Source organism: Bos indicus x Bos taurus, chromosome 22 (assembly GCF_003369695.1).
Source record: "Bos indicus x Bos taurus breed Angus x Brahman F1 hybrid chromosome 22, Bos_hybrid_MaternalHap_v2.0, whole genome shotgun sequence".
In the NCBI taxonomy this organism is placed as follows: domain Eukaryota; kingdom Metazoa; phylum Chordata; class Mammalia; order Artiodactyla; family Bovidae; genus Bos; species Bos indicus x Bos taurus.
The window spans coordinates 509,940-537,459 of record NC_040097.1 but is presented as its reverse complement, the minus strand read 5'-3'; the positions used below and the strand labels follow the sequence as shown (position 1 = coordinate 537,459).

At 64.0% G+C, this 27,520-nt stretch overlaps 1 protein-coding gene across 1 annotated transcript in view; it reads right to left on the bottom strand.

Annotated features, from left to right (window-relative positions):
- Positions 1–7,307: 7,307 nt before the first annotated feature.
- The window catches only part of PLXNA1 (plexin A1), a 39,518-nt gene continuing 19,305 nt past the window's right edge, over positions 7,308–27,520 (bottom strand). Inside the window, exons 11-32 of the mRNA XM_027522308.1 lie at positions 26,057–26,153; positions 25,794–25,987; positions 25,555–25,706; positions 25,038–25,158; positions 24,646–24,782; positions 22,817–22,984; positions 22,414–22,507; positions 22,033–22,272; positions 21,810–21,953; positions 21,434–21,668; positions 19,635–19,777; positions 18,332–18,588; positions 17,782–17,848; positions 15,103–15,249; positions 14,720–14,879; positions 14,216–14,319; positions 13,877–13,973; positions 13,402–13,592; positions 13,112–13,281; positions 11,675–11,887; positions 11,225–11,375; positions 7,308–10,326 (exon numbers count right to left, since the gene is read on the bottom strand). Of these exons, the coding sequence (XP_027378109.1) occupies positions 10,231–10,326; positions 11,225–11,375; positions 11,675–11,887; positions 13,112–13,281; positions 13,402–13,592; positions 13,877–13,973; positions 14,216–14,319; positions 14,720–14,879; positions 15,103–15,249; positions 17,782–17,848; positions 18,332–18,588; positions 19,635–19,777; positions 21,434–21,668; positions 21,810–21,953; positions 22,033–22,272; positions 22,414–22,507; positions 22,817–22,984; positions 24,646–24,782; positions 25,038–25,158; positions 25,555–25,706; positions 25,794–25,987; positions 26,057–26,153 (3,378 nt within the window). The 3' untranslated portion in view covers positions 7,308–10,230. The remainder of the gene's footprint in view (positions 10,327–11,224; positions 11,376–11,674; positions 11,888–13,111; positions 13,282–13,401; positions 13,593–13,876; positions 13,974–14,215; positions 14,320–14,719; positions 14,880–15,102; positions 15,250–17,781; positions 17,849–18,331; positions 18,589–19,634; positions 19,778–21,433; positions 21,669–21,809; positions 21,954–22,032; positions 22,273–22,413; positions 22,508–22,816; positions 22,985–24,645; positions 24,783–25,037; positions 25,159–25,554; positions 25,707–25,793; positions 25,988–26,056; positions 26,154–27,520) is intronic.

Here is a 27,520-nt window from a genome sequence, read left to right as displayed (position 1 = left end):
TGCTGACGTCCGAGCAGGACTCCCAGCTGTCCGCTGACTTCCGTGGATGGAGGCACCGGCAACAGTCTCAACCGGCAGGGAGTTAAGCTGAGAAACACTCCATCCTCTCAGCTGCCACAGCAGCTCTGGGCAGATGCACCTGATATCAGGGGCCAGGGGCAGGGAAACGGACTGCTGAAAAGACTCTCAGATTTCTACAAGGGCCAGCAAGGAGCCCTGGTGGTTTGTAAGGAACTGTCAGAGGCTGGGACTGGGGCAGTGACACTCCTGGACAATACTCTGGCCTGGTTGAGCTCACCCACAGAAATAGCTGTGGTGCATGGCGGGGCACCACAGAGCCCCCTCGCCACCCCCACAAAGCTCCATGAGTAGAGGGGTTAGAGAAACAAGGGAAGGAAAGAACTGGAAACACATGGGTGGGAGGCAGGCTCTCCCACCCACACCTGGGAGGCATGGGCCCCACCTCCCATGAGCTTCACTGGAGGCGCTGGGTCAGAGCTGGGGAGCTCAAACAGAAGGCAAAAGTTAGTCAGGGCGGCGTGGTCAGGGCGAGGCCCGCGGCCATAAGGGCTTGTTGCACAAAACAAACACCAATGATTTCATGAGAAGGTGCTGAGTGAGGGGAACAAAGTCCCAGCACCTGGCTGGAGAGGCCAAGAAATGGCCTCTGGATGGTCCCTGTTGGAAATGCTAACATCCAGAACATTCCACTATATATGTGATGTGAAGATCAGCCAGACGCTGGATGGGAAATGCAGAACACCAAAGCAGATCCTAAAATAGTCAGTGAAGAGCTTTTGAGGAAAGACAGTCAACTTCTTCAGAGGAATGATGGAGGCCATAACAATGGGAGAAAATAACTCAACAGAATTGAATATCTGGAAAACCTATCTTTCAAAGACTAGGATGAAATGAAACAAATTACAGGAAAAAAATAGTTTTTTCTTTGCACTGGCAACAAAAGAAAAAACAGATCTCATGAAAATTGAAAATTTTTATGCATTAAAAAACAGTATCAGCAGAGTAACAGGCAACTCATAGAATGGGAAAAAATATTTACAAGTCACATAATGATAACAGATGAATACCTAGAACAAACAGAGAACCTCTGAAACTCAACAACGAAAATCCAGTTTTAAAAAGAAGCAAAGGATTTGAATAGATGTTTCTCAAAAAAATATGCAAATGGTTAATAAGCAAATGAAAAAGATGCTCAACATCACTAATCATTAGGAAATGCAAATGATAAAACCATAATGATATACCACCTTGTTACAAGGACAAGAAAAGAAAACACAGGAAATCACAAGTGCTGACAAGGATGTGGAGGAATTAGAACCCTAACACTTCGCTAGTGGGAACATAGAGTGGTGCAGCCACTGTGGAAACCAGGGTATCCGTTCCTCAGAAAATTAAAACATTTACAGAATACCATATGACCCAGCAGTTCCACTCCTGGGCATGTACCCAAGAGAACTGAAAGCTGGGTCTCAAAGCCGTATCTGCACTTTCCTGTTCATGATGTGTTCACAACAGCTGAAGGCAGAAGTACTCCAAGTTATCCATCCACAGATGAACGGAGAAATAAAACATGGTCCATCCACACAGTGGAGAACTAGTGAGACTTAAAGAGGAAAGAAATTCTGGTTCATGTGACAACATGGATGAACCTTAGGGACATAGTCAGTGATATAAGCTGGTCACAAAAGTGGAAATACTGTGTGACCCACTTAGACGAGGGCCCTAAAGGAGTCAAATCCATAGAGACAGAAAGTAGCATGGTGAGAGCCAGAGGCCGAGGGAAGGAGAGTGTTTAACGGGGACAGAGCTTCAGAAGATGAGAAAGTTCTGGAGACGGTAGTGGTGATCGCGCACAACAGCGTGAATGTACTTAATGCCACGGAGCCTGACACGTAAGGATGGCGTAAGTCTGTTATATGTATTTGATCACAATTTTGAAAACGTTAAAAGAAACAGTTTATCACAACGCGAAAGTCTTGGAAGGGTTCCGTATTCTGTTTTTCAGAGTTCCTTCTCCTCTGTCTTTCCCAGGCCCCATCCTGCCTGCTTCCTCTGTTTCCTGGGTTCCATCCTTTAACCCTGAACCCAATATCAGATTTCTCATTCTTTTATTAAAAGCTAAGCATTTAAAACACAACATCAAGAAAGAGAAAATAAAATTTTTTTTAATATTTTAAAAAGTGAACAGAGGGAATTCCCTGACATTTTGGCACTTTCACTGTCGTGGCCTGGGTTCAAACGCTGTTTGGGGAACTGTGATCCCTCAAACAAGCCACCTGGCCTGGCCAAAAACAAACCAAAAAAGTGAAAAGAAAACTCAGAATGGAAGAATTTCTGCAAATCATGTATCTGATAACGGATGTGTACCTGTAATATAGACAAAACTCTTAAAATTAAATAATGAAAAGACAAACGGGCAAAAATCTGAGTAGATGTTTCTCCAAAGAAAATACGTAGCCAGTAAGGGGCCAATAAGCAGACGAAAAGATGCTCAGTGTCACGAGCCGCCAGGGAAACGCAACTCAAAGCCACGGTACACGACTTCACACCCCTAAGGTGGCAGTGGTCAGAAAGGCGGAGGGTCACTAGTGCCGGTGCGAATTCAGAACGGGGGCCCTTGTGCAGTAACGTGTGTGTTAGTCGCCCAGCCATGCTCTGCTCTTTGCGACCCCAAGGCCTGTAGCCTGCCAGGCTTTTCTGCCCATGGATTTTCTAGGCAAGAATACTGGAGTGGGTTCCCAAACCAAGGATCGAACCCAGGTCTCCTGCACTGAAGGCCGCTTCTCTGCTGCCGTAGCCTCCAGGGAAGCCCCTGGTGCACTAACAGTGGGAAGGTAAAATGGTGCAGACACTGTGGACACCAGTCAGGCGGGTCCTTAAAGCACTAACTATAGAGTTACCGTGCGACCTAGCAACCCCAGTCCTAGGACGTGCCTACGAGAATGAGCGTATGTTCACATGAAAACCCGTACACAGACGTGCACAGCAGTACCGTCCTTAAGTCAAGAAACAACTCAAATGCCCTTCAACTGATGGATGCATGAATACATCCATGCAGGGGAGTATCATTCAGACGTCAAGGGAGTGAGGCGTGATGCAGGCTACCACAGACACGAACCCTGAAAACATGATACTAAGGAAGAGAAACCAGACACCACTGGCCGCACATCGCGTGCCTGCGTTTGCATCAAGCGTCCAGAGCAGGCAGATCTACAGAGGCAGTGAGCAGACGAGCAGGGCAGGAGCCAGGAGAAAGGGCGAGAGTGGAAGCTGCCAGGTGTGGGGGCTTTGCTGGGTAATGACTGGGTTCTGAAGGGACTGCAGTGGCGGTCGCACCGCTGTGTGACTAGGAGCCCCTGAGTTGTACACTGAGTGGGGAACTGTATGCGACATGACCCCAGCTCAGCAAAGCTGTTGAGGAAACACAAATCAGAGCCTTTCCTCTCTTCCCCGGTTCTCTCCCCAAGCTTGGGGAGACCCACCGCAGCACAGGAAACCAAGGAAGCCTCTGTTAGCAGAACTCTCTCTCCAAAGACGCAACAGTTCAGACAGACATCAGCACACACACATACATGCTCTTCATCTCTAGAAAACTGGTCTAGTCCCACTCTGTCCAGAAAATGAGCTAGAAACATAGTCTTAAATTTTCTAGTGGGCACACTTAAAAAGTTAAAAGGAATGTGTAAAATTTAACACCATCTTAGGTAAGCCTGTCTACCCCATTATTATCACTTCTAACATGTCAACATAAACAATTTTAATGAGCTATTTTACATCCTGTTTTTCATCAGCAGTAGTCTCAGCTCAGGTGGCCCATCTAACTCTCCCAGCAGCAGAGCCTCCAGCAGTGAGAGATTCACTCTACATCCCCACGGCAGATCAATTTGAGCAAAGCCAGAAAAAGGAATCTGTTGGCTAATTAACTGAAGGCCACAAGAGACCTTGTCTACTGGCGGGGCTGGGTCCAGTTTAGTCTCTCTCTTCCCCTCACCTCTTAGCTCCACACTTGGGAGCTGGTGTCACCGCTGCCCCCAAGGCACCCCACATTAAGGACTATTCATTCTTCTCAGCAGTTTCAGGGAAAACAGTTGTTCCTGATGACGTGGCACGCTCAGCCTGATCGGCACGGATGCTCTGACTGGTCAGCTGGGGTCACAGCCCTGCTGGCACACTCCCCTGGGTGTGGAGGGGGAGCAGCTCCCAGGACCAGGGACTCAGGCCACAGACAGAGCCCAGCCCCTGCACCCTAGCCCGCACGGCCTCTGGGGTTGAAGACGTACACAGCACTACCGAATGTTGCTAATGTAACTTCTTCATTGTCTGCAGCTTATTTACTCTTGCTTCCAAGCTTCTGCCCTGCCCAAAGGTAGGAACAAACCTTAAACTTTCAAATATCTTAATCTAGTGGTATTTAAGTAGTCTCCTTGGGGGACTTTCGTGGTGGTCCATTGGTTAAGATTCCACCCTGCAATGCAGGGGACACAAGTTTGATGCCTGGTGGGGGAATTAAGATCCCACGTGCTGCGGAGCAACTAAGCCCCTGTGTGACAACTGCTGAAGCCCATGTGCCATGTGACTAAACTTAGACCAGAGGTAGCCAAATAAATAAATATTAAAAATAAAATCAACAGTCTCCTTTGGGAAAATGTTAAGTTTCAGGTCATAGTTCAACTCCCAAACAGGGCTCTTGCTCCCTTTATCTTCTTCCCATGATGGCGGAGGGGCCTGAGGCAAAGGTGACCAGGCTTCCTGACACTACGAATACAGGTCTGCTCCTCTCTTGGCCTCCAGTGGAAGTGCCTCACCCACTCAGGGACGTCCTGTACATCTGGACAGGTTGTGCACTGCACACCTCCACAGGGGTACCGTCAACCCAGGCTACAGTGGACACAGGTCTTCCCTGAGTGGTGTGCGCAGCAGCCCCGATCCCGCTCACCTCTGGTCCTCAGCCTCGGTCCTCACTGAACGTCCCGGCTCGGGGGCACCTGCAGCCCCTCTGCAGCGACTCTGGAAGCCGCTCTGCAGCCCGCCCTGCTCAGCAGCTTCCTCTTCCGGACCCCAGGCTCCTTCCTGCAGCTGGCGGCCCCACCAGTATCTCTGTGCCTCGGCTGGCCTCGCTGGACAGGGGCGCTATCCCCCAGCCCCTCATTCTGCCCCTTCCTCACCAGGGAGGCCAGGGGCCTCCCTCGCCAGACTCCAACCCCTTGCCTGAGTCCTCGCTGGTGGAACTCCAGTGCTGCCGGCACTGGGGGCAGCCTGAGGGGGGCTCTAGGACCCCGGCCCTCGCGACGGCTCCGCCCTCCAGGGCAGTCAGCCCTAGGGTCGCCTAGGGCTGGTCCCCTCTGTGTGGCCCAGGAGGCGGGTACTGAGTCCGAAGGCTGCACTCCTAGCTGGGAGAGCCCTTCCCCAGAGACTTGAGAGGAACGTGTCCCTCAGAAAGTCACCTCACACAAGGAAGGGAAAAGGGGCTGCTCCTTGCATTACAGGCTGCTCCGCGGCCCGCCTCGCACCCCGTCCCCTTAGCGTCACACCTGGGAGTGGTGTCCCGGAGAGACCCGGCCTCAGGGGGGCGCGGGCGGTGGGGAGCCGGGGAGCGTCCGGCCTAAGGGACGAGGCAGCAAGGGCCGGCGGGCGGCGGGGAAGACGCCTGGCTGGGGACAGTGTGGAGGCTTCGGGGCGCACACCGCAGTCCGCAACGCTGAGGCCTCCTCCCGGCCGGAAGTGAAGGGCCGAGGCACGCGACCGGAAGGAGGTCACGTGACAGGAAGGAAGCCACGCGCCCGGAAGCGGAAGTGCGGGGTGGGGCGGCGGCTTAGGCCCGGCGCGTGGTGACTTCGGCTCCCTGGAGAAGCCTCGGAAGGGTCCCGCGGCCTCCAGGTGCGATTGAGGGCCCGCGCTTTGCTTCCCAAGGAGCCTAGGACAGCCTCTGCTTCTCTTGGGGCCCGGGGTCCCCCTCAGCGTGGGCCACCTTTGGCCTCGCATGCTGCCGACCCAGCCTGTGCTCCCTGGTGGAGCACGGCCGCCCGAGTCACCCTGGCCCGAGGGGCACTGCCCCTCTCCAGGTGGCCCTTCCTGTCTGTCCAGCTGGCGGCTACCATAGGCCCCCATGTGCAGTCACCAGGGTGTTCCCAGGCGCTGTTACCTGAACCCTGCCTCCGCATCGCCACGGCTTCGTGCAGAGCTTGGCACACAGAAGGGCTCAGCCCAGCGTCCTGGAGCCTTCACTCTGGCCACCGGACACCCCCACACCGTGTGCTGCCCTGCGCAGCAGGCCTGCCCGGCCTTGGCATTAAGGGCTAAGAGCCTGGATGCTCCCATGTGCATGACAGTCAGATGGCACCACCCCCACCCCCATCCTGCTTGATTTGAGCGCTAATTGCGCCCACAGACCCGTGCCTGCTTTGACGTGCCCGCCGGCGGGCCTGAGGCCCTCGGCAGGGCTGATTGCGCCGGAAAGCTGGAGGGGACAGCTATGCGAACAGGCCACGTCACACCCCCAAATGGGACTGTGTTTGCTAAATTTGTTTCCGATGCAATTTCATGCTGATTACACTGATTTCTCTGGTGATTGAGCTTGGCGCTGAGCTGCCGCTCCGCAGACCGGCTGTCAGGATGGGCCTGTTTTTGGAGCAGGAGGTACTGATGATGATTTATGGGCCACTGTCAGCGCTCTCCGGGTGGAGATGCTGCAGGCAGGCTGGAGCGCCACCGGCTTCTCTGGGGACCTCTCCTGCCGCGTGGCCGGCTTTCAGTCCCCCAAGGCTACTCCCCACCATGCCCCTCAGCTTTCCTGTGTCTGAGTGGCTGTGAGCTCCACACCAGTTCGCTTGGCCAGAACGGTGGCTGAACCACGAGGGGACCGTCAGCCTCATCACTGTCACCACCTGGCTCGGCCTGCAGGGCAGGCATAGGCCGAGGTGCAGCTCACTCTCTGGGGTCCGTCACACCCTTCCTGTTCTGACATAGGCGGGGGCCCAGGTCAACAGGACCCTCTGGATGGGGCTCAGGCCCCGGTTTAAGTCTCAGCTGAAATGCCCGGTGGCCCTGGGGCCAGTTGTGATGCTGGGCCCCCCACCCTCAGGGCCCACCGAAGAACACAGGTGGTGGTCCTGGGGGCCCCTGCTGCAGTCACCCCCTGAGGGCAGGAGCCTTGACACCCCGGGAAATGCTGCTCAGAGGGAGGTGGGGCAGGGGGTGGGGGTGGGGAGTGGGATGGGCTGGCTGTTGCGGTGCCCGTGTGGCTCCACCCTAGACCCCTCCCAGCAAGGAAAACCCGGAGCCCTGAGTTTTAGCAAAAATGTTTACTCTCCTTAATGTGTGTGTATTTACAAGTACTAAATCTGAGACAGTAAAATAGGAAATAGCCGTGTATTTACACAACCTGCAAGCCGAGCGCCTCAGCCACGCCGCCCCTGGGAGAGGCAGCGGCCGAGGGGCCGCTCAGGCCGCCGAGCCATCGCTCTTCTTTTGGGTGGGGGCTCTGCGGCGTTAAAGGACAGCTAACTGTGGGCTTCGTCTTAAAAATATCTCTCTCTCTAAATATATCTACTCTAGCTTGTGTAGCACCAACGGCGTGAGCCCTCAGCTCCAGCACTGGGGGAGAGCCAGGTAGGGCTCGCTCGGCAAGGGCAAAGCGGGGGTGGGGGGGCCTCTCCTGTGGGACGGGGCGGGGCCCGGGTCGAGGAGTGTGGGCAAGCTCGAGGTATATGGAGAGGCCAGGCTCCCGACCGTGGCCGAGCCATCCCTGGCGCTCCTGAGAGGCGTGCGGGCGACAGCAAGGGAGGCAGCCCGGGGCAGCAGGCAGTAGCAGCAGAGTCCGGACAGGTGGGCAGTCTGGCCCAGCCTCCCGGCCCCAGGACTGCAGAGCAGGGCTCCACTCCGTGCTCCGGCCACCCTCAGGCCAGAGCTGGGCTCTGGGTCAGAGTGCCAGGCAGGAGGATACGGAGGTGCGAAGGGCGAGACAGGCTGGGGGCTGGGTGATGAGGATTCGGCCTGACTCCTGCCCCGGGAAGGAGATGCGGCCGTGCTGCCGGGTGGACGGCAGGCTCAGGTCCGTGACTGGCTCGTGTGTAAACAAGCAGCGCTAAAGTGCTCGCCCCAACCCGCCTCTGTGCTCTGTGAGGCCACGCGCTGGGCAGGGCCGGCAGCTCCGCGCTTCTGCGTCCCCACCGCCCAACCTGCCGACCCAACCACAGGACGGGTGTGAGGACCAGGGAGGCCCAGGAAAGGGGTGGGGACTGGATTCCGGAGAGGGCGGTGCCGGGGGCCAAGGAACCCCCTGGCCGGAGTGGGGCTGGAAGAACGGGGGCTTCGATCAGAAGCAGCTTCAGGGAAGACTCGGGGGGAAAGGGCCACACACAGGAACCCGGCGCCTGCCTGGCCTGAGCTCCTGCTGGACACCCACCGCGTGGGGGCCCGAGCCCTACTCAGCGCCCGTGGGGCTTGGGGGCCTCTGACCCCCAGTTCCAGGAGCTTCCTGAGTCAGGAGGTGGCGGACTTCACCCCTCCTCCCCGCGGGGAGCAGCTGCTCAGCTGATGGAGGCTCTCAGGTGGGCTCACGCCGCGTCGGGGAAGGCGCGGGGCCGGCCACAGTTAGCTGTCCCTTAAAAGTCCGCGGGGATCTGTAGTACCGTCGAAAAAGTGAATTGAAAAGGGGACGGGCCACTGCCTTCACAAGTGACTGATTAATTAAAAAACATGAAAAAAAGGGGCCTAACAACCTCTAGTATTCAACACTTGCAGTTTTAAAAAGATCAAGTCATACTAAACGCTAGCACAGTCATGCAGGAATCCACCGCCCGCCTCCGGGAAGCTCTCGGCCGAGCAGTCTCCTCACGCCAACACGGAGACAGGCTGCCCCGCAGCTGGACTCGGAGGCCCGGGCACTCCAGCGGGAGACGTTGGCCACGCCGGCCACGCCCATTTGGTTTGGCTGTCCCGGTGCCTCGGCTCTTACTCTGAACTGTAAAATTCCTCCTCCTCCAGTTAACTGTACAGGACCCCACTGGGGCTGGAGACAGGCAGAGCCACATATATATATATATATATATATGTATATATATGTACAGGTTTTTTAATTAAAAATGTGTACTCTTGCTAGCTGAGGGCAGGGTGGGCGGCCCCGACCTCCAAGCCCTCTGGTCACTGCGTCCTGCTGCCAGCCAGGCCACTGTGTAGGGTCCGAGGCCCCACAGCTCCAGCTGTCCAAGCACAGAAGGACTCCCTTGTTCCCCTAAAAAACGAGCAACGTCCCCCAAGCGTCCCACCCTCCAAGGGGCCAGCACGCTGCTGAGGGGCCAGACGAAAGCCCCAGGAAGGTGGGTGGGAGGCTGGGGGGTGGGCGGGAGGTTGGGGAGTGGGCAGGAGGCTGATCAGCCAGGCTCCAGGGCCTTCCACAGCAGAGAGCTCAGCCTGGGGCAGGGCGGGTTTCGGGGGGGTAGGGGGGGAATAAATAAGGGGAACGTGCACTCACAGCCCAGAGCCCCAGGCCCCAGTGGCTCCCAGAGGCACAGCCCTGAGGACAAAAGGGGACCCGAGTCCTTCCGGAAGTCACCTGGGCCCCGCGTGGAGCCGTCCTGCAGCCCCTCCATAGGAGGGAGCCAGGGGCCTCTCTCTGGGCGAGGTCGACGCAGCGCTCCGGCCTCGACCGCGGAGAGCACGCGGTGAATCGGAGGATGGCAGCGGCGGCGGGCGTGGGGATGCCAGGATGTGGCAGGTGGGTGGCGCTGGCCAAGGCCGACTTCAGCTCCCTGCGGCGGGGCCCTGGGCGTGCCGCCTCCCCTCCCAGGCTGCCAGCCAGGCCCAGCCTTCAGATTCTGCCCAGGAGGCGGGCACACTGGCCCGCCTAGCCCCGGGCCTGGCCCGATGGCCTCCGCAGCCTCGCCTCTCCTTCCTGGAGGGCTCTGGCAGTCCCCCTGCTGTCCTGAGGGGGCCGGGTCATACCTGGGCTCCCCAGCCCCTTGCAAACAGCTCTGGGTGTGGGGAGGGCTGCAGTCACCGCCTCACCCACACCAAAGAAGAGCTGGGACCCCACAGGCAGGAAGGGGACGCAGGGGCCGGGGTCCAGGGCCGCACACCTGGCCCCAGCACAGGACCCTGGCATGGCGGGCGAGGCTGCCTCCGTGGACCTCCCAGCTCTGGCCGCCAGGCGGAGGCTGCCACCAGGGCCCTCTCACTCACTGCCGCTGGCCGGACAGTTGGGCCGGTGGCTCAGCTGCTCAGGGCCATGGTGTCTACCACCTGCTCCAGCCTGCCACGGAGCCGCTGCCGCCGTGCCTGCTCATCCTTCTCCAGGGCCGTCAGGATCTGCAGGGGCGGGCAGAGGCCTCAGGCGGGCTCCAAGACCACACACGGTGCCCGCCGCCGGAGCCTGAGGGACCTGGGCTTGGATCCAGGACCCCCAGGTCGCCAGGGTCTCCTCCCCACCCTCTTCTCCTGAAACCACCCAAACGGTGCTCGGGTCCCCTGCTAGCCCTCCAGGTCCCCGGGGTGCAGTGTCTCTGAACTCCCAGGGGTCCTCTGTGACCCCTGCTCACACTTGTGTATCCTGTGGGCAGGCAGCGCCGCCCCCTCGCCAGCGGCCATGTTGCCATCCCCGCCCTCCCCCCGCAGCCCCTGTCTGTGTGCCCCTCACCGAGCCCCACCCCAGGTCATGGCGGGCCCTCCTGCCCCCGCAGCCCCTGCCCGCTGGCCCCAGGCTCAGCACAGCCGCTTCTCTGCTCTGGGCTCCCTCCCCAAGCCCCTCCTCCAGTCTCAGCTGACCGTCCCCTGGTTCCCTGCCACCCCTAAGTCCGGCCCTGTGGCCAAGTCTCCGGAGCTGACTGCTCCACCCTCTCGACCCAGGGAACCAGGCTCCTGACCCTCCCCCTCGCCCTCCCCACCCCACTTCTTGACATGCCCGCCCTGCCCTCCAGCCCCTGGCAGTCAGGTTCTGTGTGCCCGGGAGAAGCCCGCGCCCCTGACGCCCACATACCCCATAGCCACCGCCACCCGCCTCCCGCGCGCGACGCTCTGTGGCGGGCCTGCCCTGGCCTCAGGACTGGGCCCCAGCCATGCCCAGTGGGCCTCCCCAGCCTGTGGCGCAGTCCTCCGTCCCCAACATCTCAGGGAGGCCCAGCGCCGGCCCCCAGGAGCAGAGCCGGTGTGAAGGCCGAGGACACCAGGCCTGTCCAGCAGCCCGGGGCAGAGACGAGTCTGCACTGACCTCGTCCTTGTACTTGGTGATGTAGGAGTAGATCTCATGCAAGGCGCTCATGCTGTTGAACTGGCTTAGGTGCAGCCGCGACTGCTCGGCCAGGTAGGCGCTCATATCCTGGTCGCTGATGGCGGGCATCTTAGCAATGTCTGCGTAGTACCTGCAGCGGTGGGCGGTGGGCGTGTGAGCGAGGAACAGGCCTGCCCCCTCTGCGGCCTCGCCCTCTCTACGTTCCCCGCCCCCCAGCCCCTTCCCATCTGCACCCCCCCAAGTCCCGCCCCCTACGTGCCCCGCCCGGCCCCGGCCCCGCCCCCTCTGCATCTCCCCCCCCGCCAGCCCCACCCACTGTGCGTCCCTTGCCAGCCCCCTCTGCCTCCCCCGCAAAGCCCCTCCCCCTGCGTACCCTGCCCGGCCCGGCCCCGCCCCCTTTGCGTCCCCCCCCCCCCCGGCCCCGCCCACCTCTCCACCCAGCTCTTGTAGTTGGGGATGTCCTTGGCGTAGAGCAGCTTGTTGGAGGGCGAGTCCTTGCCCAGCTTGTGCTCCGACGTGGAGCAGGAGTCCATGAAGGTCTGGGCTACCACCGACAGGCAGGCGTCCGTGATGCTGCTCTTGTGGATGTCGAACACGAACTGAGGGTTCTTGATCACGTTCACCCAGAAGCGCAGGGGCAGGCTGCAGGCAGGCGGGCGCAGGCAGCGTCAGAGGGGCCTCGGCTACCCCCGGGGCGCAGCGGGAAGGGCTGACCTGTGGCCTCCCCGTCCTCCTGCCTCCAGTCTGCGCAGCGACTCTGGGGCTCCACGCAGCCGGGGAGACGGGCCCAGACAGCCCGGCAGTGAGGGCTGCACCCCTGCCCACAGTCCCAGGGAGAAGGGTGCACACCCAGAGGCGCTGTCACCTGGGGTCACTCGTGTGCGCAGCCGGGGTCCTCCAGGCCTGAGTGCCTGTTCAGGGCCCACTCAGCTCCCCTGTTCCTGCCCACGCGAGTCTTGGTAACAAGACCAGGAAGGGCTCCCGGAGACAACTGACCTCCGACCCCAAACACCAATCTGTTTGACAGCCACTAGCCGGGCTAAAAGCTCTAGCCGTGTGTCACTAAGCTAAAAATTCAGGTCCTTGGCTGCACCAGTTACGTCAGGTACTCCCAGCTGCACCTGGCCACGTGGCCAGCACACACCTGGAAACTTCCGTCATCCTAGGAATGCCCCAGGATGATGCTGACCTACACGACGCTGCCTCCCCCCATGCCCTGTGGACCCCCTCAAAGTCTGTGGGCAGCAGAGGTGGAGATGAAGGCCCAGGTGGGCTCACTCAGAGAGAATGAGGCTCGGGGAGCAGCAGCAGCACACAGAGGCCAGGGTACTGGGAGGGGTCAGGGGACGAGGAGGAAGAGGCCAGAGGCACAGAGCTACTGAGGACCAGGCCCACCCTGCCGGGGTGCCCCGCCCGCTCTGGAGGTGAGAGCCCGACCGGTAGTGGCTGCTGGCCTGGGGGCCTGGGCTAGGAGGGGGTCGCTGTCCCATCACCCTCCCTGCTGTAGGCAGCAAGGGCTGGGCCCCCGAGCCATATCTCACTCAGGTCACACCAGCACACCATCCTGCACGCCCAGTGAATACACCTATGCGCACACGCCCCCGCAAGATGGTCAGCAGCTTCTCGTCCCAGGTGAGTCAGGGAGGCCCGAGTGGAGGGACCAGCCCCGCGCCCCCGTGTGCACACCCCCTGCGAACTGGGCAGCAGATTCTCGTGCTGGGTGAGTCAGGGAGGCCCGCGTGGAGGGGACCGACTGTGCGCCCACGTGCGCACATGCCCTGCAAGCTGGGCAGCAGCTTCTCGTGCCGGGTGAGTCACGGGGGCCCGCGTGGAGGGGACTGGCCGCCGCACCCCACCCCACCGTACCAGTTGCTCTTCCAGGTGTGGCGCACGTCCGCGTCGTGGATCTGGTGCTGGTCAGCCTGCTCGTCCAGGAAGTCGAACATGTACTTGATGGCCAGCGGCAGAGCCGAGCCGCGGTGTGCCGTGCTGAAGATGGTCTCGAACAGGTCGTCCACGAACTTCTGCAGCGTGCCCTGGGGGCGGGGCGGGGGCGGGGCACAGCTCAGGGGCTGCCCCGCCCCTTCCAGGCACCCCCACCCCGCCCCCGGCCCCCCCCGCCCCAGGAACTCCTCACCCCCGGCCCGTCCCCCCACCTTAGTGGCCAGCAACCGTGTCAGGTAGATCTCTGAGACCATCTTGCTGCCGCGGTCACCCTCGCGCTGGTCCAGGTGGTCGTGGTTCTTGACCAGATGCCACAGCTTGGTGCCGCTCTCCAGGTCGGGTGTGATCATGGGCGTGCGCGAGCGCAGGCTGTCGGGGCTGCTGGCCGTGCGCAGCATGCTCTCTGCGGGCACCCCACCATCAGTCGTGGCGTCCAGTACCCTCACCCGCCCGCCCGCCTGGCTGGGGACCCTGGCTGAGCCTTGGTGTCCCCATCTGAAACCTAGGGGGAGCCATGCCCTGGGATGACACATGTGATGGCCTCGAGGAGCCCGTGCTGCCCAGGGCAAGGCCAAGTGGCCCAGGGACAGGCCATGACTAAGCCATCCCAGGCAGCCCCACGGTGCCTGGGGCAAGGGTCCTGTCCCGGTCAGTGGCCTGCCCCTGCCCCCACCGGCCGGTCCTCACCATATCTGCTGAGGGACTTGGTGAAGGTGGAGGAGTTGGAGATGTTGTAGGCGGACGTCTGCTTGGGCACCAGGGCCACTGAGGACCCATCTGTCACCTGCGGACGGAGGACCAGGTGACATGGGAACCACCACCCGGAGCCGGTCTCTCCCCTGGGCCTCAGCCTCCCGGGCCCAGGACCTGCAGGGCGGCAGGGAGCGCGGCAGCTCACCTGGTAGTGCGCCAGGGCGGCAGGGAGCGCCGCCCACACGGTGAGCGCGGCCGCGGCAGCTCACCTGGTAGTGCGCCAGGGCGGCAGGGAGCGCGGCCCACACGGGGAGCGCGGCCGTGGCAGCTTACCTGGTAGTGTGCCAGCGTGTTGAGCCTCTTCCAGTCGTTGTCGATCTTGGTGGTGACGTCCTCGTCCTGCAGGATGATACGGGCCATGCGGCCCTGCCGCCACTCTGCGGGGGAGGGGAGGGTCCCGGCGCCCTGAGTGGACGCTGGGCAGCAGAGGGGCAGGCCCTGCCTCCAGTCCACGTCCTGTCTGCACTGAGCTGCAGCCCTATATCCCACCCCAGGCGGCCCCAGGGACCCTGTGTGTGCCCTCCTCCCAGCCTGGCGCTCAGGCCTCCCTCCACTGCCCAGCCTTGTCCACCACGGGACCAGACCGGCCCAGACCAGCTCTTCTCTACTTTCCCTCCCTACTTATCCTCCTGGTGAGCCAGTGAGCCCCCAGCTTTAGATGCAAATGGGACCCCACCCTCGACGGCTTCTACCACCCTGGGGAGGAGTCTGGGGAGCCCACCCAAGATCACAGCCCTGCCCTCCCACCGTCCGGGTCAGCGCCCCTCCCGGACTCACCCAGGTCCATGTCCCCAGCCTTGGGCCGTTGGGAGTAGGGGACGCCCTTGTACACGGCATCCAGCAACTTCTCCTTGACCTGCGTCACCGTGTCACAGTTCAGCCCCTTTACCGGCACCTCGGGCGCGTTCTCATTCTCGGGGTTTACGCAGTTCAGGGTCTGAGGATGGGAGAACGCGAGATCAGCTCCCTGCGCCTCGCTGGGCAGTGGGCGGGGAAGGGTGTGTGGACATGGGAGGGCGGGTAGGCGGGGTTTGGGGAGTGGCTGGCGGGTGGGCGGGGTTTGGGGTGGGGGTGGGCAGATGGGTGGGGTTTATGTGAGTGGCGGGCGGGAGGGCGGGGCTTGGGGCATGTGGCTGGCCCCCGACTTCCCCCTTTCGCACCAGTGTCTTGTAGTCAATCTGCTGCCGGATGAGCTTGTCCTCACTCAGCGAGTAGCGAGCCTCGCCCGTGATGGCGTCGATGGGGCCCTTCTCCATCTGCTGCTTGATGGCGCAGTAGAGCATGAAGAGCGGCTCCCCTGCGCACTCCTGCGGGCATGGGCCGGGGGCGTCAGGCTCTGGCCCGGCGCCGGCCCTGGCCCTGCCGGAAGGGCAACTCGGCCCACCCGAGAACCCCGCTCCCAAAGTGCAAGGAGGAAGTGATCAAAGCCCTTGACTGGAAACCATCCCCCTGGTGGGTCTGAAACTCCCAGAGGAAAGCTCAGCAGGGGCCCCGGGGGACAGGCGGCCTGGTGTCGGGAGGACTGCGGGCCCAGCTCCACTCCTGCCCAGGGCCGCCGGTGCCGCCCACGGATGAGGCCAGGCCCGGCCCCAGCACTGGGTGTGACCGTCGCCCGCGGGAAGTCAGGGACCCCCTGCCCCTCCGTCCGCTGCTCCAGAGCATGCGGTCAACACAGTCCCGGAGCAGACACTTGCCTGGTGCGCCTGGGCGCCTCTGTGCTGCCCAACCCCCACCTCACGTCCCTCCCACGTCCCGCTGCTCCCCTGCCACCCAGCGCGCCCCGCGTCCGGGCCTCCACCAGTGACCAGGGCTCCACCCCTCGGGTCTTCCCGCCCCAGAGGACCCCACTGCGGACCCCACCCAAGGTGCCTCTCAGAAAGGCGCTGGGCCTCATTGCTGTCCCAGGGTGCCCGCGCCCGCGGGTCTGACGCCCCTGTAACTGGTCTTGCATGCTTCCCTGCCGTCTCCCCTCTGGGGTGGAGGCCGCCCAAAGGCCAGGCCAAGTGTGGCGCTCCTGTCACACCCCCAGTGCAGGGTGGGGGTCAGGGGAGCCTCTGCGGACACCACTGGACAACAGGCACCATGAAGGAACAGCTGTTGGGGGAGGGCTCCTAGCTCCAACTGAGTCCCTGCCTGGACCAGACATGTAGCCTCCGTCTCGGTAGCCCTGGGGCTTGGGGGTGAGTGAGACACAGGCAGACGGCTGCCCAGCCCGCTCCAGCTCCTTGGCCCCTGGCCCCCCGAACACGGCCTCGAACTGGGTGCTCCCGCCTTTAATCAGGCAGTGTGATTAAAGAGATGGCTGCCCAGGCGTGGCTGTGAGTGCAGATCACCCCTCAACCCTCCATCCAACAGCATGCCCATCTCTCAAGGTGTTTTGCCTGCAAACTTGGCTTCATAGCGTCGTAAACATAAAACAGCTCGAAAACATGAAGTCTCTGTAACACACACACGAGCACATCACATGGGCTGCAAACCACTATATTTTACAAGCAGCAGCCAGCCCCGTTCCTGCCGCCCTCCTGCATGAGCTGGCCGTGTGCTGAGCCACCTTCCCCCAGACCAGCCCGCCCGGCCCCCCTCTCTGGACCTCGCGTCCACCCCTGGGCCTCCAGTCTCCGTCTGGCTACCCCCTGCCCCACCCCCACGCCTCTGCTCACCCTACACAGACCTATCCATGCCCTCACTGCCGCCCCTTCCCGTCGGCCCTGCGGCCCAGCAGGGCTGTCATGACCGCTGAGCTGCAGCGGCCAGCCTCAGCCCCCAGCATAGACGACGGGAAGGCCCACCATCTTCCCCGACATGGGACACCACCAAGGCCCAGGCCGCCTGCCACCCGGGCACACAGAGAGGACCGGGCCCGGGCCGCCTGCCACCCGGGCACACAGAGAGGACCGGGCCCGGGCCGCCTGCCACCCGGGCACACAGAGAGGACCGGGCCCGGGCCGCCTGCCACCCGGGCACACAGAGAGGACCGGGCCCGGGCCGCCTGCCACCCGGGCACACAGAGAGGACCGGGCCCGGGCCGCCTGCCACCCGGGCACACAGAGAGGACCGGGCCCGGGCCGCCTGTCACCCGGGCACACAGAGAGGACCAGATCCGGGCCGCCCGTCGCGGGGTCACACAGAGAGGACCAGATCCGGGCCGCCTGTCACGGGGCTCCATGGCCGCTTCCTCATCCACTGTGGAGCACTGACCGCGGGGAACACTAGGCTCGCCTGCCAGGCCTTCGGGTTTGTCGAGGGAAGTCAGACACACCTCGGGGTTGGACAACCTCCCAGCTCTAAAACGCAGGTGACCCACTGAGCTGCTCACAGCCCCAGTGAGGCCCATCTGCACCCATGTCCAGCCACCCACAGGCTATATACCCCGTTCCAATAGCCTGGCTCCCCAGGGCTGGTCTCCAGGGCTTGGGGGTAACTGTCTGGGCAACAACAGGAGGAAGCCTGGGTGGCTGCCCCCTCCTCAGCACGGGGTCGACGGGAGTGCCCCCCACCAGGCACCTCCTCAGGCTGGGCCAGCACCGGGGCTGAATCAGACGCCCTGCCCAGGGGCTCCGTGTGAGCCTTGGTCTGGGCCACAGGGACCACATGAACCCCACGCGGCCTGGACCTCCAGCCCGCTCAGCCACGTGCGGCCATCCACCCCCACGAGAGCCAGGCGTGCACCCTGCCTCGGCAGCTCAGGGAGGACAGGACGGCCTCTGGAGACGCCAGTGGACAGACGCGTGTCCCGGGGATGTCACACCAGGGTCTTGGCCCCTCCGTGCCTCCAGGTTGAGGACCCGTGGCAGGCACCTGCAGCCCCCACCCCCACACAGGCCCCCACGGCCACCCACCTTGAGGAACTTGTACAGAAGGAAAGTGAACCAGTTGGTTAGCATCTTCTCGGCCACTGACTCAGTCCTGGAACAGAGCACGTGGGGTGACCTCGGGCCCACCCGACCCCCACTGCCTCAGGGCCAGTGGTCAGGCCTGGCCTCAGAGCACGTGTCACCCAGCGACAAGGATCCCAGACAGGGCATACCCCAGGTGGGTCCCCAGAGTCGCCTCAGCAGTGCCTGGGCTGGGCCAGTGGACGCACTGCTGCAGGGGTGGGCGGGCAGGGGTGTGGGTGAGCCAGGCTGTGGGTGGGCACAGGAATGCCCAGGGCACAGTGGGCAGACAGGTTGTAGGTGGGCAGGGGTACACAGGCATGGGGCAGAGGGACGCAGGCAGGGAGGGGGCGTGGGCGGGCAGGAGCACAGGGAGGTGGGGGCTACAGGGGGGCAGTGGGCATGGACACAGCGGTGCAGGTGGGTGGGGCCACAAGGGGGCGGGGGCGGGGGCGGGTGGGGTACACAGGGAGGCGGGGGGCGGGGGGCAGGCGGGGGTGGGGCGGGGACGCACCGGCGCAGCAGCAGCTTGGGGTGGTTCTTGCTCTCCAGATTCTTCTCGATGAGGTCGGACAACAGCTGCTTGAGCACGCCCGTGGCATACTCCATCTCGCCCTGCAGGGCCGTCATGATAAGCGAGGCCACGTTGCCGCGGTCCCGCATGGAGAAGCTGCGCTGGGCCTCCAGCGTGCGGATGAAGGTCAGCAGGAAGTGCTTCTTGGTCAGCAGCTGGCCGAACAGCGTCAGCGACTTCTCCACATTGGCCTGCACCTGGGGGACCGCAGGCCTGCTCAGATCTAAGAAGCACCAGCCCCTTCTGGCTGAGGGACCGTGCAGGCCTGGGCGTCCAGTCACCCATCACCCTGGCGGGACCCCAAGCCCCAAGTCCTCGCAGAATGGCTATGGCCTGGCAGCTACATGAGAAGCCCATGGTGGGCAGAGGTCTGGGCACAGCGGTGAGGTGTCTGCCCCACCTCCCTCTGCGCGGCCTGGCTCCAACAGCTCAGAGGAAGCCTGGTGTCCACTGGCACCAGGAGTGCCCGTCCGCGGCCACTGACGCCAGCACCAACACAGAAAGCCCTCTCCCCACCGCACAGCGGACACTGAAGTCCGGACAGGGGCGTGGCTCTTTGGGGTCTCCCAGCACAGGGGTGGGACACGGGGGTGGGATGCAGGCATGGCTGGCTCCAGGGCCCCACGTGTTCGCTCTTTTCTGCCCCAGAGCTTACTGAAACAGAAGGGACACAGGCTCCCAGCTCAGGTGGGACACACAGTCACACCTAAGACCCGTCACATAGCACAGCAGACCACAACCCCGGGAGAGACACCTGCCAGGACAGGGAGCCCCCGCGCGGCGCCACCCCGGGAAGCAAGCGGCAGTGAGCAGCCCAGGGCCCCTGCCAGTGACGGGAAGGCCTGCTGAGGTGTCGCTAGAGAGGAGGTCTCCACCCACAGAGCCACCTGGGATGGGGTCGGAGCCCCGACATCCTAGGGGTGCGGGGAAGGGATGGCCCTGCCCACAAAGCATGACAGACCGGACTTGCTGAGTCCTGCCAGTTCTGAACCGGGGCGTGGGCTCCTGGCCAGCCACTGGGGCGCCCAGGAGGATGTGGGAGCCAGCCCACTCCCCTTCAGCAGGCTGGCCAGTGTGGGTGGTGCATGGTGGACCAGAGGCCCAGAGAGACTGCTGGGCCCGGGAGCCCAGGCTAGGGGTGGTTTGCTGGCACCAGGCCCCCCTCCCAGGAGGCTCAGGCTGGCCCCCAGGCCCCCGCTGCTCCAGGGCCCCAGGACCCCCACGGAGAGGGCCAGCAGCCCACCTCCATCTCCTTGAGCACTGGGTGGTCCTCGATCCCCGGGAAGAGCACGCGCATGGCGTAGGTGCGGTAGTCCAGGAAGGGGATGCCGGCGCCGTCCAGGTCGTTGGTCAACTCGTGGATGTCCGTCTGCAGCTCGGCAAAGGCTGCGGCCAGACGAGGCATCAAGGTGGTTGCCCGGCCCCACCCACCCCACACAGGGTCCTGCGGGACCCACCCGGCCCTGCCCACCCGCCAGCCCTGCCCACCCGACACTCAGGGTCTTGCTGGGCCTGCCCGGCTGTGTCCCCCACCCCCGAGCTGCTGCAGACGTAACCAAGACGAGGGCAGAGATCGGGCTGGGCTGGGGGCCCCGGTCCCAGAGGCCGGGGTGCTTGTGGCTGCCCTGGCTCTGGCCGCCTGGGAGGGAGCAGAGCTGTCCACCACTCAGGCCAGCGGGCCCCCAACATGCCCGCCCGTTCGGGGCGGCTCCGCAGTTCTCAGAACATTCCAGAGCTGTGAGGTGTGCACTGTCTGGTCAGGAGCCAGAGGGCGCCGGGCATGTCAGGGGCACTGAACAGGAGCCAGTCCTCACCTCCCTGTCCGCTGCTGGGCATCTGCTCTGGGGCCCCCAGTCGTTCTCATGAGTGCCCCGCACCGAAAGGGCTCTGAGAGGCACGCGTGGGCTGGGCTCTGAGTAGACGCCCACCCTTCTCCCGCTGGCTGAGGGCTCCGGCCAGAAAAGCCAGCCAGCTGGATGGCAGCCAGCGCAGGTCCAGGCTGCTGCCCGGAGCCCACACGGGCACACAGGCGCTGAACCCACCAGGGTCCCAGTGGCCCCGGCCGGGGTGCCCACCCCTCACGCCCACCCACTGGTCCCACAGCAGTCGTGCCCTTAGCACTGAGCTCTGGAGGGGCAGCCTCTGCTCCGTGGGGATGAGCCACTGGTCTCCCCTGGACACACAGGCACCCTGGGCACGCCCCCGGCCCTCCCCCTGAGCCTCCACCCCCAGGCCACTTCTCAGACTTCCGGCCTGCAGAGCTCCTCCCACTCTCAGGCCGCCCCCGCCCCTGGGGTCCACCTCCCGGTTGGGGGCTCTTGCGGGCAGGGGGCACGTGACCAGGTGCACGGACACCAAGCCTGCCCTCTGGGGTCGTCCTGTCACCGCACAGGGAGGAGTCCCAGAAGACGGGTTCTGGGGACAGGAGGCCTGGCTGGGCTGCAGACACCGGACGCAGCACAGGGGACGCGGCCGCGGCCTGACCGGCTTTTCCCCACTCACTCTCCAGGGCAGGACAGACTCCCGCTCCACTGGGTGACTCAGAACAGGGGCCAGGCAGAAGGCCGTGCACACAGAGAGGTCCCCCGCCCCCGGGCCACCCCCGGCCACCCGACGGAACAACGTACACGGGCTCGTGGATCACTGACCACCCACCACGCCCGGGGAAAGGGCGCCACGCCGCCCTCAGCAGCAGGTGCAGTGTCCCCGCACCTGGACGCGTGTCCGTTCACACGCAAGGAAGACTGAGACACCGTGTGTCCACCCGGCATCCTCCAGCCAGGCTGGGACACAAGCAGGGGCTTCTGGCGGGGTCTGTCTGAGGGAGCACCCCACAAAGGCCCCATTCGGACCTCCCCTGCCTCCCTGGACCAAGCCCGGCACAGCAAGGCCTATGGGAGCGTAGGAGACGAGTGGATTCGGTGGGCAGCGCGGCCCAGTTCAGCGGCAGGGCCAGCCCCGCCCAGCCCCGCCCAGCCCCGCCCCCCGAGCCTGCCCCCTGAGCCCGCCCCGGTCCCCGCCCCAGCCCCGCCTCCCGCCCACCTTCCTTGCACTCCAGGGCCACACGAGACTCCAGGTTGTCCATCTGCAGCTGCAGGCGCTTCAGGGTGCGGTCGGCGTCCCGCGACTTGCGCTTGTAGGCGATGAGCACGGCCACGATGACCAGCAGCAGGAGGCCCCCGCCCCCGCCGATGCCCACGATGGCGGGCAGCGTCAGCAGGCTGTCCGAGTACATCTGCAGCACCCCTGGCGAGAACTCGAAGCCGCCGGCCCGGACCTGGGGGCGCAGGTCGCTCAGGGGGTGCCCGGCGCCCACGGCTCATGGCCCCGCGAGCTTGGCAGGGTGGGGCGTGCAGGCGCTGGGGGGCTCCCTCCGGGGTGGGTGGCCCTGAGTGGGGCGCCAGGGGCGTGGACCCACCGTGACCTTGTGCTGCCCGGTGAGGTTGGGCGACTCGCAGAGCAGCTGCGTCTCGGACACGGTGAGGGCGCACGGCGTCGAGCCGATGAGCACCGTGTAGTTGAGGCGAGAGTTGCCAGGCGCCGGCGGCAGCAGGTTGCGGCCCTGCGGGCAGGATGGGGTGAGCCAGCCGCAGCCGCCGCCAATCAGCCTCCGCCCCCCACGCCGACCCCGCGCGGCCCACCTTGAGGATGAGCGGCGAGCTGGGCTTCAGCTCCAGCAGGCCGGTGGGGCTGAGCGGCTCCAGCACGGGGTCCGGGTAGTAGAGGAAAGACGAGGTGTTGAGCACCAGCAGAGCGCGCACGTCGTCCATGATGAAGCCCAGCTCGTCCGGCCGCTCCCCGAGCTCGGGTGGGCTGCGCACGCCGTTGTCCACCGACGGGGCCCGGCACACCATGGTGGTGTCGTTGTACACCAGGCAGCTCTGGGGATGCAGGGCAGGGGCCGCTGGGCTGGCTGCTCCACGAGGGGCCAGGCGCCAGCAGCGGCACACCCACCCTCCCTGGGACCCCCCAAGCACGGCCTCGATGGCAGGCGTGGGGGGCAGGGCCCAGCAGGGACTCACATTTTCCCTCTCAACGCCGCCGTACTTGGCTCGGATGCGCGGTTCGCGGACAGTGGCCAGGTTGGTGCCCGTGACTGTTAGAAGGGTCCCTCCACTAAAAGATGAGGGTGGTAGGAGTCACAGATGGGACACCCGGGGCCCCTTTCCCCAGGGCCCAGCACAAACAGGAGGCACAGACACCCCACCTGGCCTCCCAAGAGGCGGTCAAGGGCTAAAGCCTCTTGGCACCGCGCTGGGTGGCGGGACGGCGTGAGGGCTGAGCCGAGAGCCGGCAGCAGGGGCCCCGAGCCACGTGCTGGTCTCTGGCGGCTCAGGACTGGGGTCGCGGGGCTCAGGGTGGGGGTGGGCAGATCAAGGGCTGCGGGGCTTAGAGCACGGGGGAGGCCCCCAGGGGTGCCCTGACCTGTTGATGCTCCACTCAGGGTCAATCCTCAGGATGGTGGGGTCCTCGGTGTAGTTGTACTTGACCTCGGGGTTGGTGAGCTGAGCGCGGTTGATGTTGACAACTATGGGGACGCTGCCCGGGCTCTGCCCCGGAGGCGTCAGACACCGGATCTCCCGGGAATTCCTCCTGGAGGGGCGGCGGGGCGGGGGCAGTGAGGCGCCTCCAACCTGCCTGAGCATCCAGGCTCCACCACCACAGGCTGCAGGCACGTCACTGGCCACGTCCCACTCCGGCCTCACCTGCCTCCCCGTGACACAGGCCACTGCGGGCCCTGCCTCCAGGCGGCTGAGGACTGTGGGAGTCACTTCCCCCGTCAGCCCCTGCCAGGGGCCAGGTGCTGTCTGTGCCCCTGTGCGGTACGTCCCCAGCTGAGAGGCGGGTCTGGGATCCAAGCTCCCTCTCTAGGGGACACCCCCACCCCCGCATCTGCCTCCTCTGTGGTGTCAGCTGATGAATCTGGCTGTGTCTCGATCCACAGAGCCAGGCCCACAGGCACCAGGAGCAGGCCTGCTGGGCAGGAAGGGGCTCACTGGGCCTCAAGGCAGCCCTGTGACAGCCCCATCGATCGCCCAGGGCTGGCTAGCTGGACGGACCCCACAGTTTCAATGTCCGACCAACGGGGCCAGACCCCATGCTCAGGGCCAGAGCCCCATGCTCAGGGTCAGAGCCCCACGCTCAGGGTCAGAGCTCCATGTTCACGGCCAGAGCCCCACGCTCAGGGTCAGAGCCCCACGCTCAGGGTCAGAGCCTCACGCTCAGGCTCAGACCCAGGGTCAGAGCCCATGCTCAGGGTCAGAGCTTCACACTCAGGGTCAGAGCTCCACACTCACGGCCAGAGCCCCACGCTCAGGGTCAGAGCCTCACGCTCAGGCTCAGACCCAGGGCCAGAGCCCCATGCTCAGGGTCAGAGCCCCACGCTCAGGGTCAGAGCTCCACGCTCATGGCCAGAGCCCCACGCTCAGGGTCAGAGCTCCACGCTCATGGCCAGAGCCCCACGCTCAGGGTCAGAGCTCCACGCTCACGGCCAGAGCCTCACGCTCAGGCTCAGACCCAGGGTCAGAGCCCATGCTCAGGGTCAGAGCTTCACACTCAGGGACCACACTCAGGGCCAGAGCCCCACGCTCAGGGTCAGAGCCCCACGCTCAGGGCTCCTGCTTCCTGGAAGGACACACACGATGCACTCACTCCCCCACCCCCATCGTCTCTGATCTGAAAACAGGCTAATCCCAAGTCCGGGCCATGAGCTGGCGAAACGGGCTGCTGAAGTGGGGGTGCTGGGTCACCCTACGGGGCAGCCAGCCCGGTCACCGCCTGCACCTGCCTGTCCCCTCAGTGCCTACAACCACAGCCGCCAGGCCCGCACGCGGCAGGCTGCAAACACCAATAATTAGTCTGATAACGGGTAATTACCGCAGGAAAATATTTAAAGGCTCGCTCCATTATCATCCCTAATCTAAAATTATCCACTTCAAGGCTCCCGGCTTTTGTTAAGATTCCCTTTCTCTCTCTTAAGAATTTCTCTAAACGGCTGTGCTCTGGGGGCATCAGCCCAGGGTAGGGCTCGGCGGCCGCCCCTCAGGCCAGGCCCCGCCCACCCAGGCCCCGCCCACCTGCTCTGGAGGAAGCCTGTCTCCATGGTAACCTTCTCCTCTCTAGGTTTCCATAGTGATTACCCCAGCCAGGCTCGCCACAGTCCCCCTTGTTTCCCAGGCAACGGAGGGGGCGCCCAGCCATCTGAACCAACCGCCACCCAGGGCAGGCGGGGCGAGCCCGGGGTCCCCACATACCAGGAGAAGGAGCAGGGCCGGCCGCCGACCGACACCGCCACATCGCTGCCTGCGTTCAGGTGGCTGCCCTCGATGCCAATCCAGGTGCCCCCCGAAAGGGGCCCGCGGGCAGGGCTCACGCGGTAGAAGGTCGGCGTCTGGGAAGAGAAGGGACGGGCTGGGGCTCCGAGAAGCCCAGGTCTGTGCGCACTGGGTCTGGGACGGCGCCCACAGGCAGGGTCCCATGTGCAAAGGGGCCCCTGAGTCAGGCCCTGGAGATGAGCAGCGCGGGGCTGGGGCCGTCATTCGAGGTCACCTGAACCCCGGGCCACCTCCATGGACGAGTTGTTGGGGGGGCCCCTTGTCCCCTGGGGCCTGGGAGGAGAGGTCGCAGGGCAGGAGGGCGGGCTTACCACAAAGGTGAAGCGCTTGGGCGACAGGGCGCGGTAGCGAGGGGAGCAGTCCCGCACGCACACTTCCACCAGGGCGTCGTGGGCCCGCACGGTGCTGGCGTCCCCGATCTCACAGACGATCCTGTGGGCACGCGGGGGCCTCAGCAGCTGCAGCACCAGCCCCACCCAATCGCCGGCCCCGTCCCACAGGCCCCGTCCCACTCACTGCTAGGCGCTAACATACTCACTACCCACTGGGTTGCACAGCACCTTGCCCCTGCCCCGCCCACACAGGCCCCGCCCACTCTACCCCTCCCACCATCTGGCCCCACCCCACAGGTCCGGCCCGCCCATACAGGCCCCACCCACTCTGCCATGGCCCCGCAGGCCCCGCCCCCACTTGCTGCTTGGGTCTGACATACTCTGCTCTCCACTGGGCTGCACAGCACCTTGACGTGCACGCCCCGCAGGGCACGCCCCCACCCCTGCAGGCCCCGCCCCGCAGGCCCCATCCACCCTCTTGCCCCGCCCCACTCACTGCTCTGCGCTGATGTACTCGCTCTCCACCGGGCTGCATAGCACCTTGCCCACGCGCACGCCCAGCCGCACATCCTCGAAGCGCAGCCCCAGGTTCTCGCCCGTGATGGTGAGCCGCGTGCCGCCCTGCCGCGGGCCCGTCTCAGGGGACAGCTGTGGGAAGAGGGGACAGCTGGGGCGATGGCCGGGTGTCGGAGCCCCCCCACCGACCCCGGGCCACAGGCTTGGGGGCGCGCCTACCTTGAGGATCTTGGGATCGGCACAGCGGCTGCTGCCGTGGCGAGCGTGCATCCATTCGGCAGGCGAGTCTGCGGGGCAGTGAGGACGCAGGGAGCAGCGGCGCTCGGCCACGCACCAGCCGCACTCGAAGCGAGGGTCGGCCTTGAGGCAGAGGCCGCAGCTCTCCCGCAGGGCGGGACACTTGTACAGGTGGGCTGCAGAGAGGACAGGGGTCAGTGGCCGCCCGCAGGCCCGCCCCCCAGGCCGCCCTGCACCCGGCTCACCCTGGATATTCTGCGGGTTGTCGATGACGAAGTGGCCATTCCACACCACGGACAGGTTCACAGGCAGGTCGCTGACGTCGTTGCCCTCGTAGGAGTACTGCAGCGGCGGGAAGAGGGTCAGGCCACGCAGCCGGGCCTGCGTGTCCCTCGTGGCCACCTCCAGCACCAGCCACTGGTGGCAGGCCTGGCAGCACAGGGTCTGGGGGCCAATCTGCACCCCGACACCCAACATCCCCCCGCCCGTCCCAGCATCCATCCCCACCACACCCCCGCCCAAGCCAGCCGAGGGCCCAAGTGTCTGCCCCCATCCAGCCGCTCCTCTGCACATAGGCGGCTGCCACCCCCGCCCTCCAGCAGCCACAGGACCACAGCCTCCAGGGTGACCCCCACTAGGACGCCAGGACTCCCCCGCACTCCCTGGGCACATGTCAAGGACACTTCCTCATCTCCAGGCGGGCGCAACAAGCCCTCCCCTGGGACTGCCCTGAGTGTGACATATGTGTCCCTCGTGAGGGCTGCACCCCCCAAGCGCCCCCAGGCTGGGCTGGGCTCAGGGACACAGCCCTCCCAGGGAGCCCAGCTGTGTCCCACTTTCTCAGCTGAAGACTTGCGCTCTGTCCCAGGGCAATTCATCATCATCTTATCTGCAGGAATGTAATTGGATCCTATCAAACTCCCTGATGCTTTCTTTTCCCTTCACATGGGGCTGCAGGAAAGACAAATGTGGGCCTGGAGGGGTTGGGGGGGGGGTGGTGGACAGAGGTGACAGAGGCCCAGGGATGGGGAGAAGAGACAGCGGGCTTGGGGAGGCACAGGGAGGAAGGGGAGCCAGAGTGAGAGACAGGCGGAGGGCGGGGCCCACAGAAGCCAAGGAGGCAGACAGAAAACGGGACTGGCCAGGCAGGCAGGCAGGCGTGGGGACCCTAGGCGCCAGCCAACGGCCAACCTGCCCTGAGACTATGCTGACCCCTGGGCCCCAGGCCCACCTGGCCAGGACAGAGCCAAGAAAAATGGACCCTGACTTCGGACCTCATGCCCCTCTCCTAGGTTCTGGGGGCCTGGCAGATGACCCAGAGGCACCCACCCACCACTCAGGGCCTTGACCTGTGCCAGGAGGCCCACTGCCGTCCTGAACAGATGGGGAGACCGCCTCAGGACCGCCAAGTCAGCCCTCTCCCCTCTCCCACAACGAGGTTCTAGCTCTGTGGACACCACCATCACTAAACTCACGGGATGCAATCCAAGGCCTTTAGAAGGTCACCCTGTCAGACGGGAGGCTCGAAGGGCGGCTGCCCACACCAGCCACCACGCACGGCGGCCACGTCCTGACACAGGACACCTCAAAGGAGCTGGTGCTGTCTCCCTGACCTCGGCCCCCAGGGATGTCCCTTGTGCCCTGAGCCCACCCAGGCCCCTCACCCACGTCTGAGATGGACAGGCTCCCTCCGAGCATCAGGGCGGCTC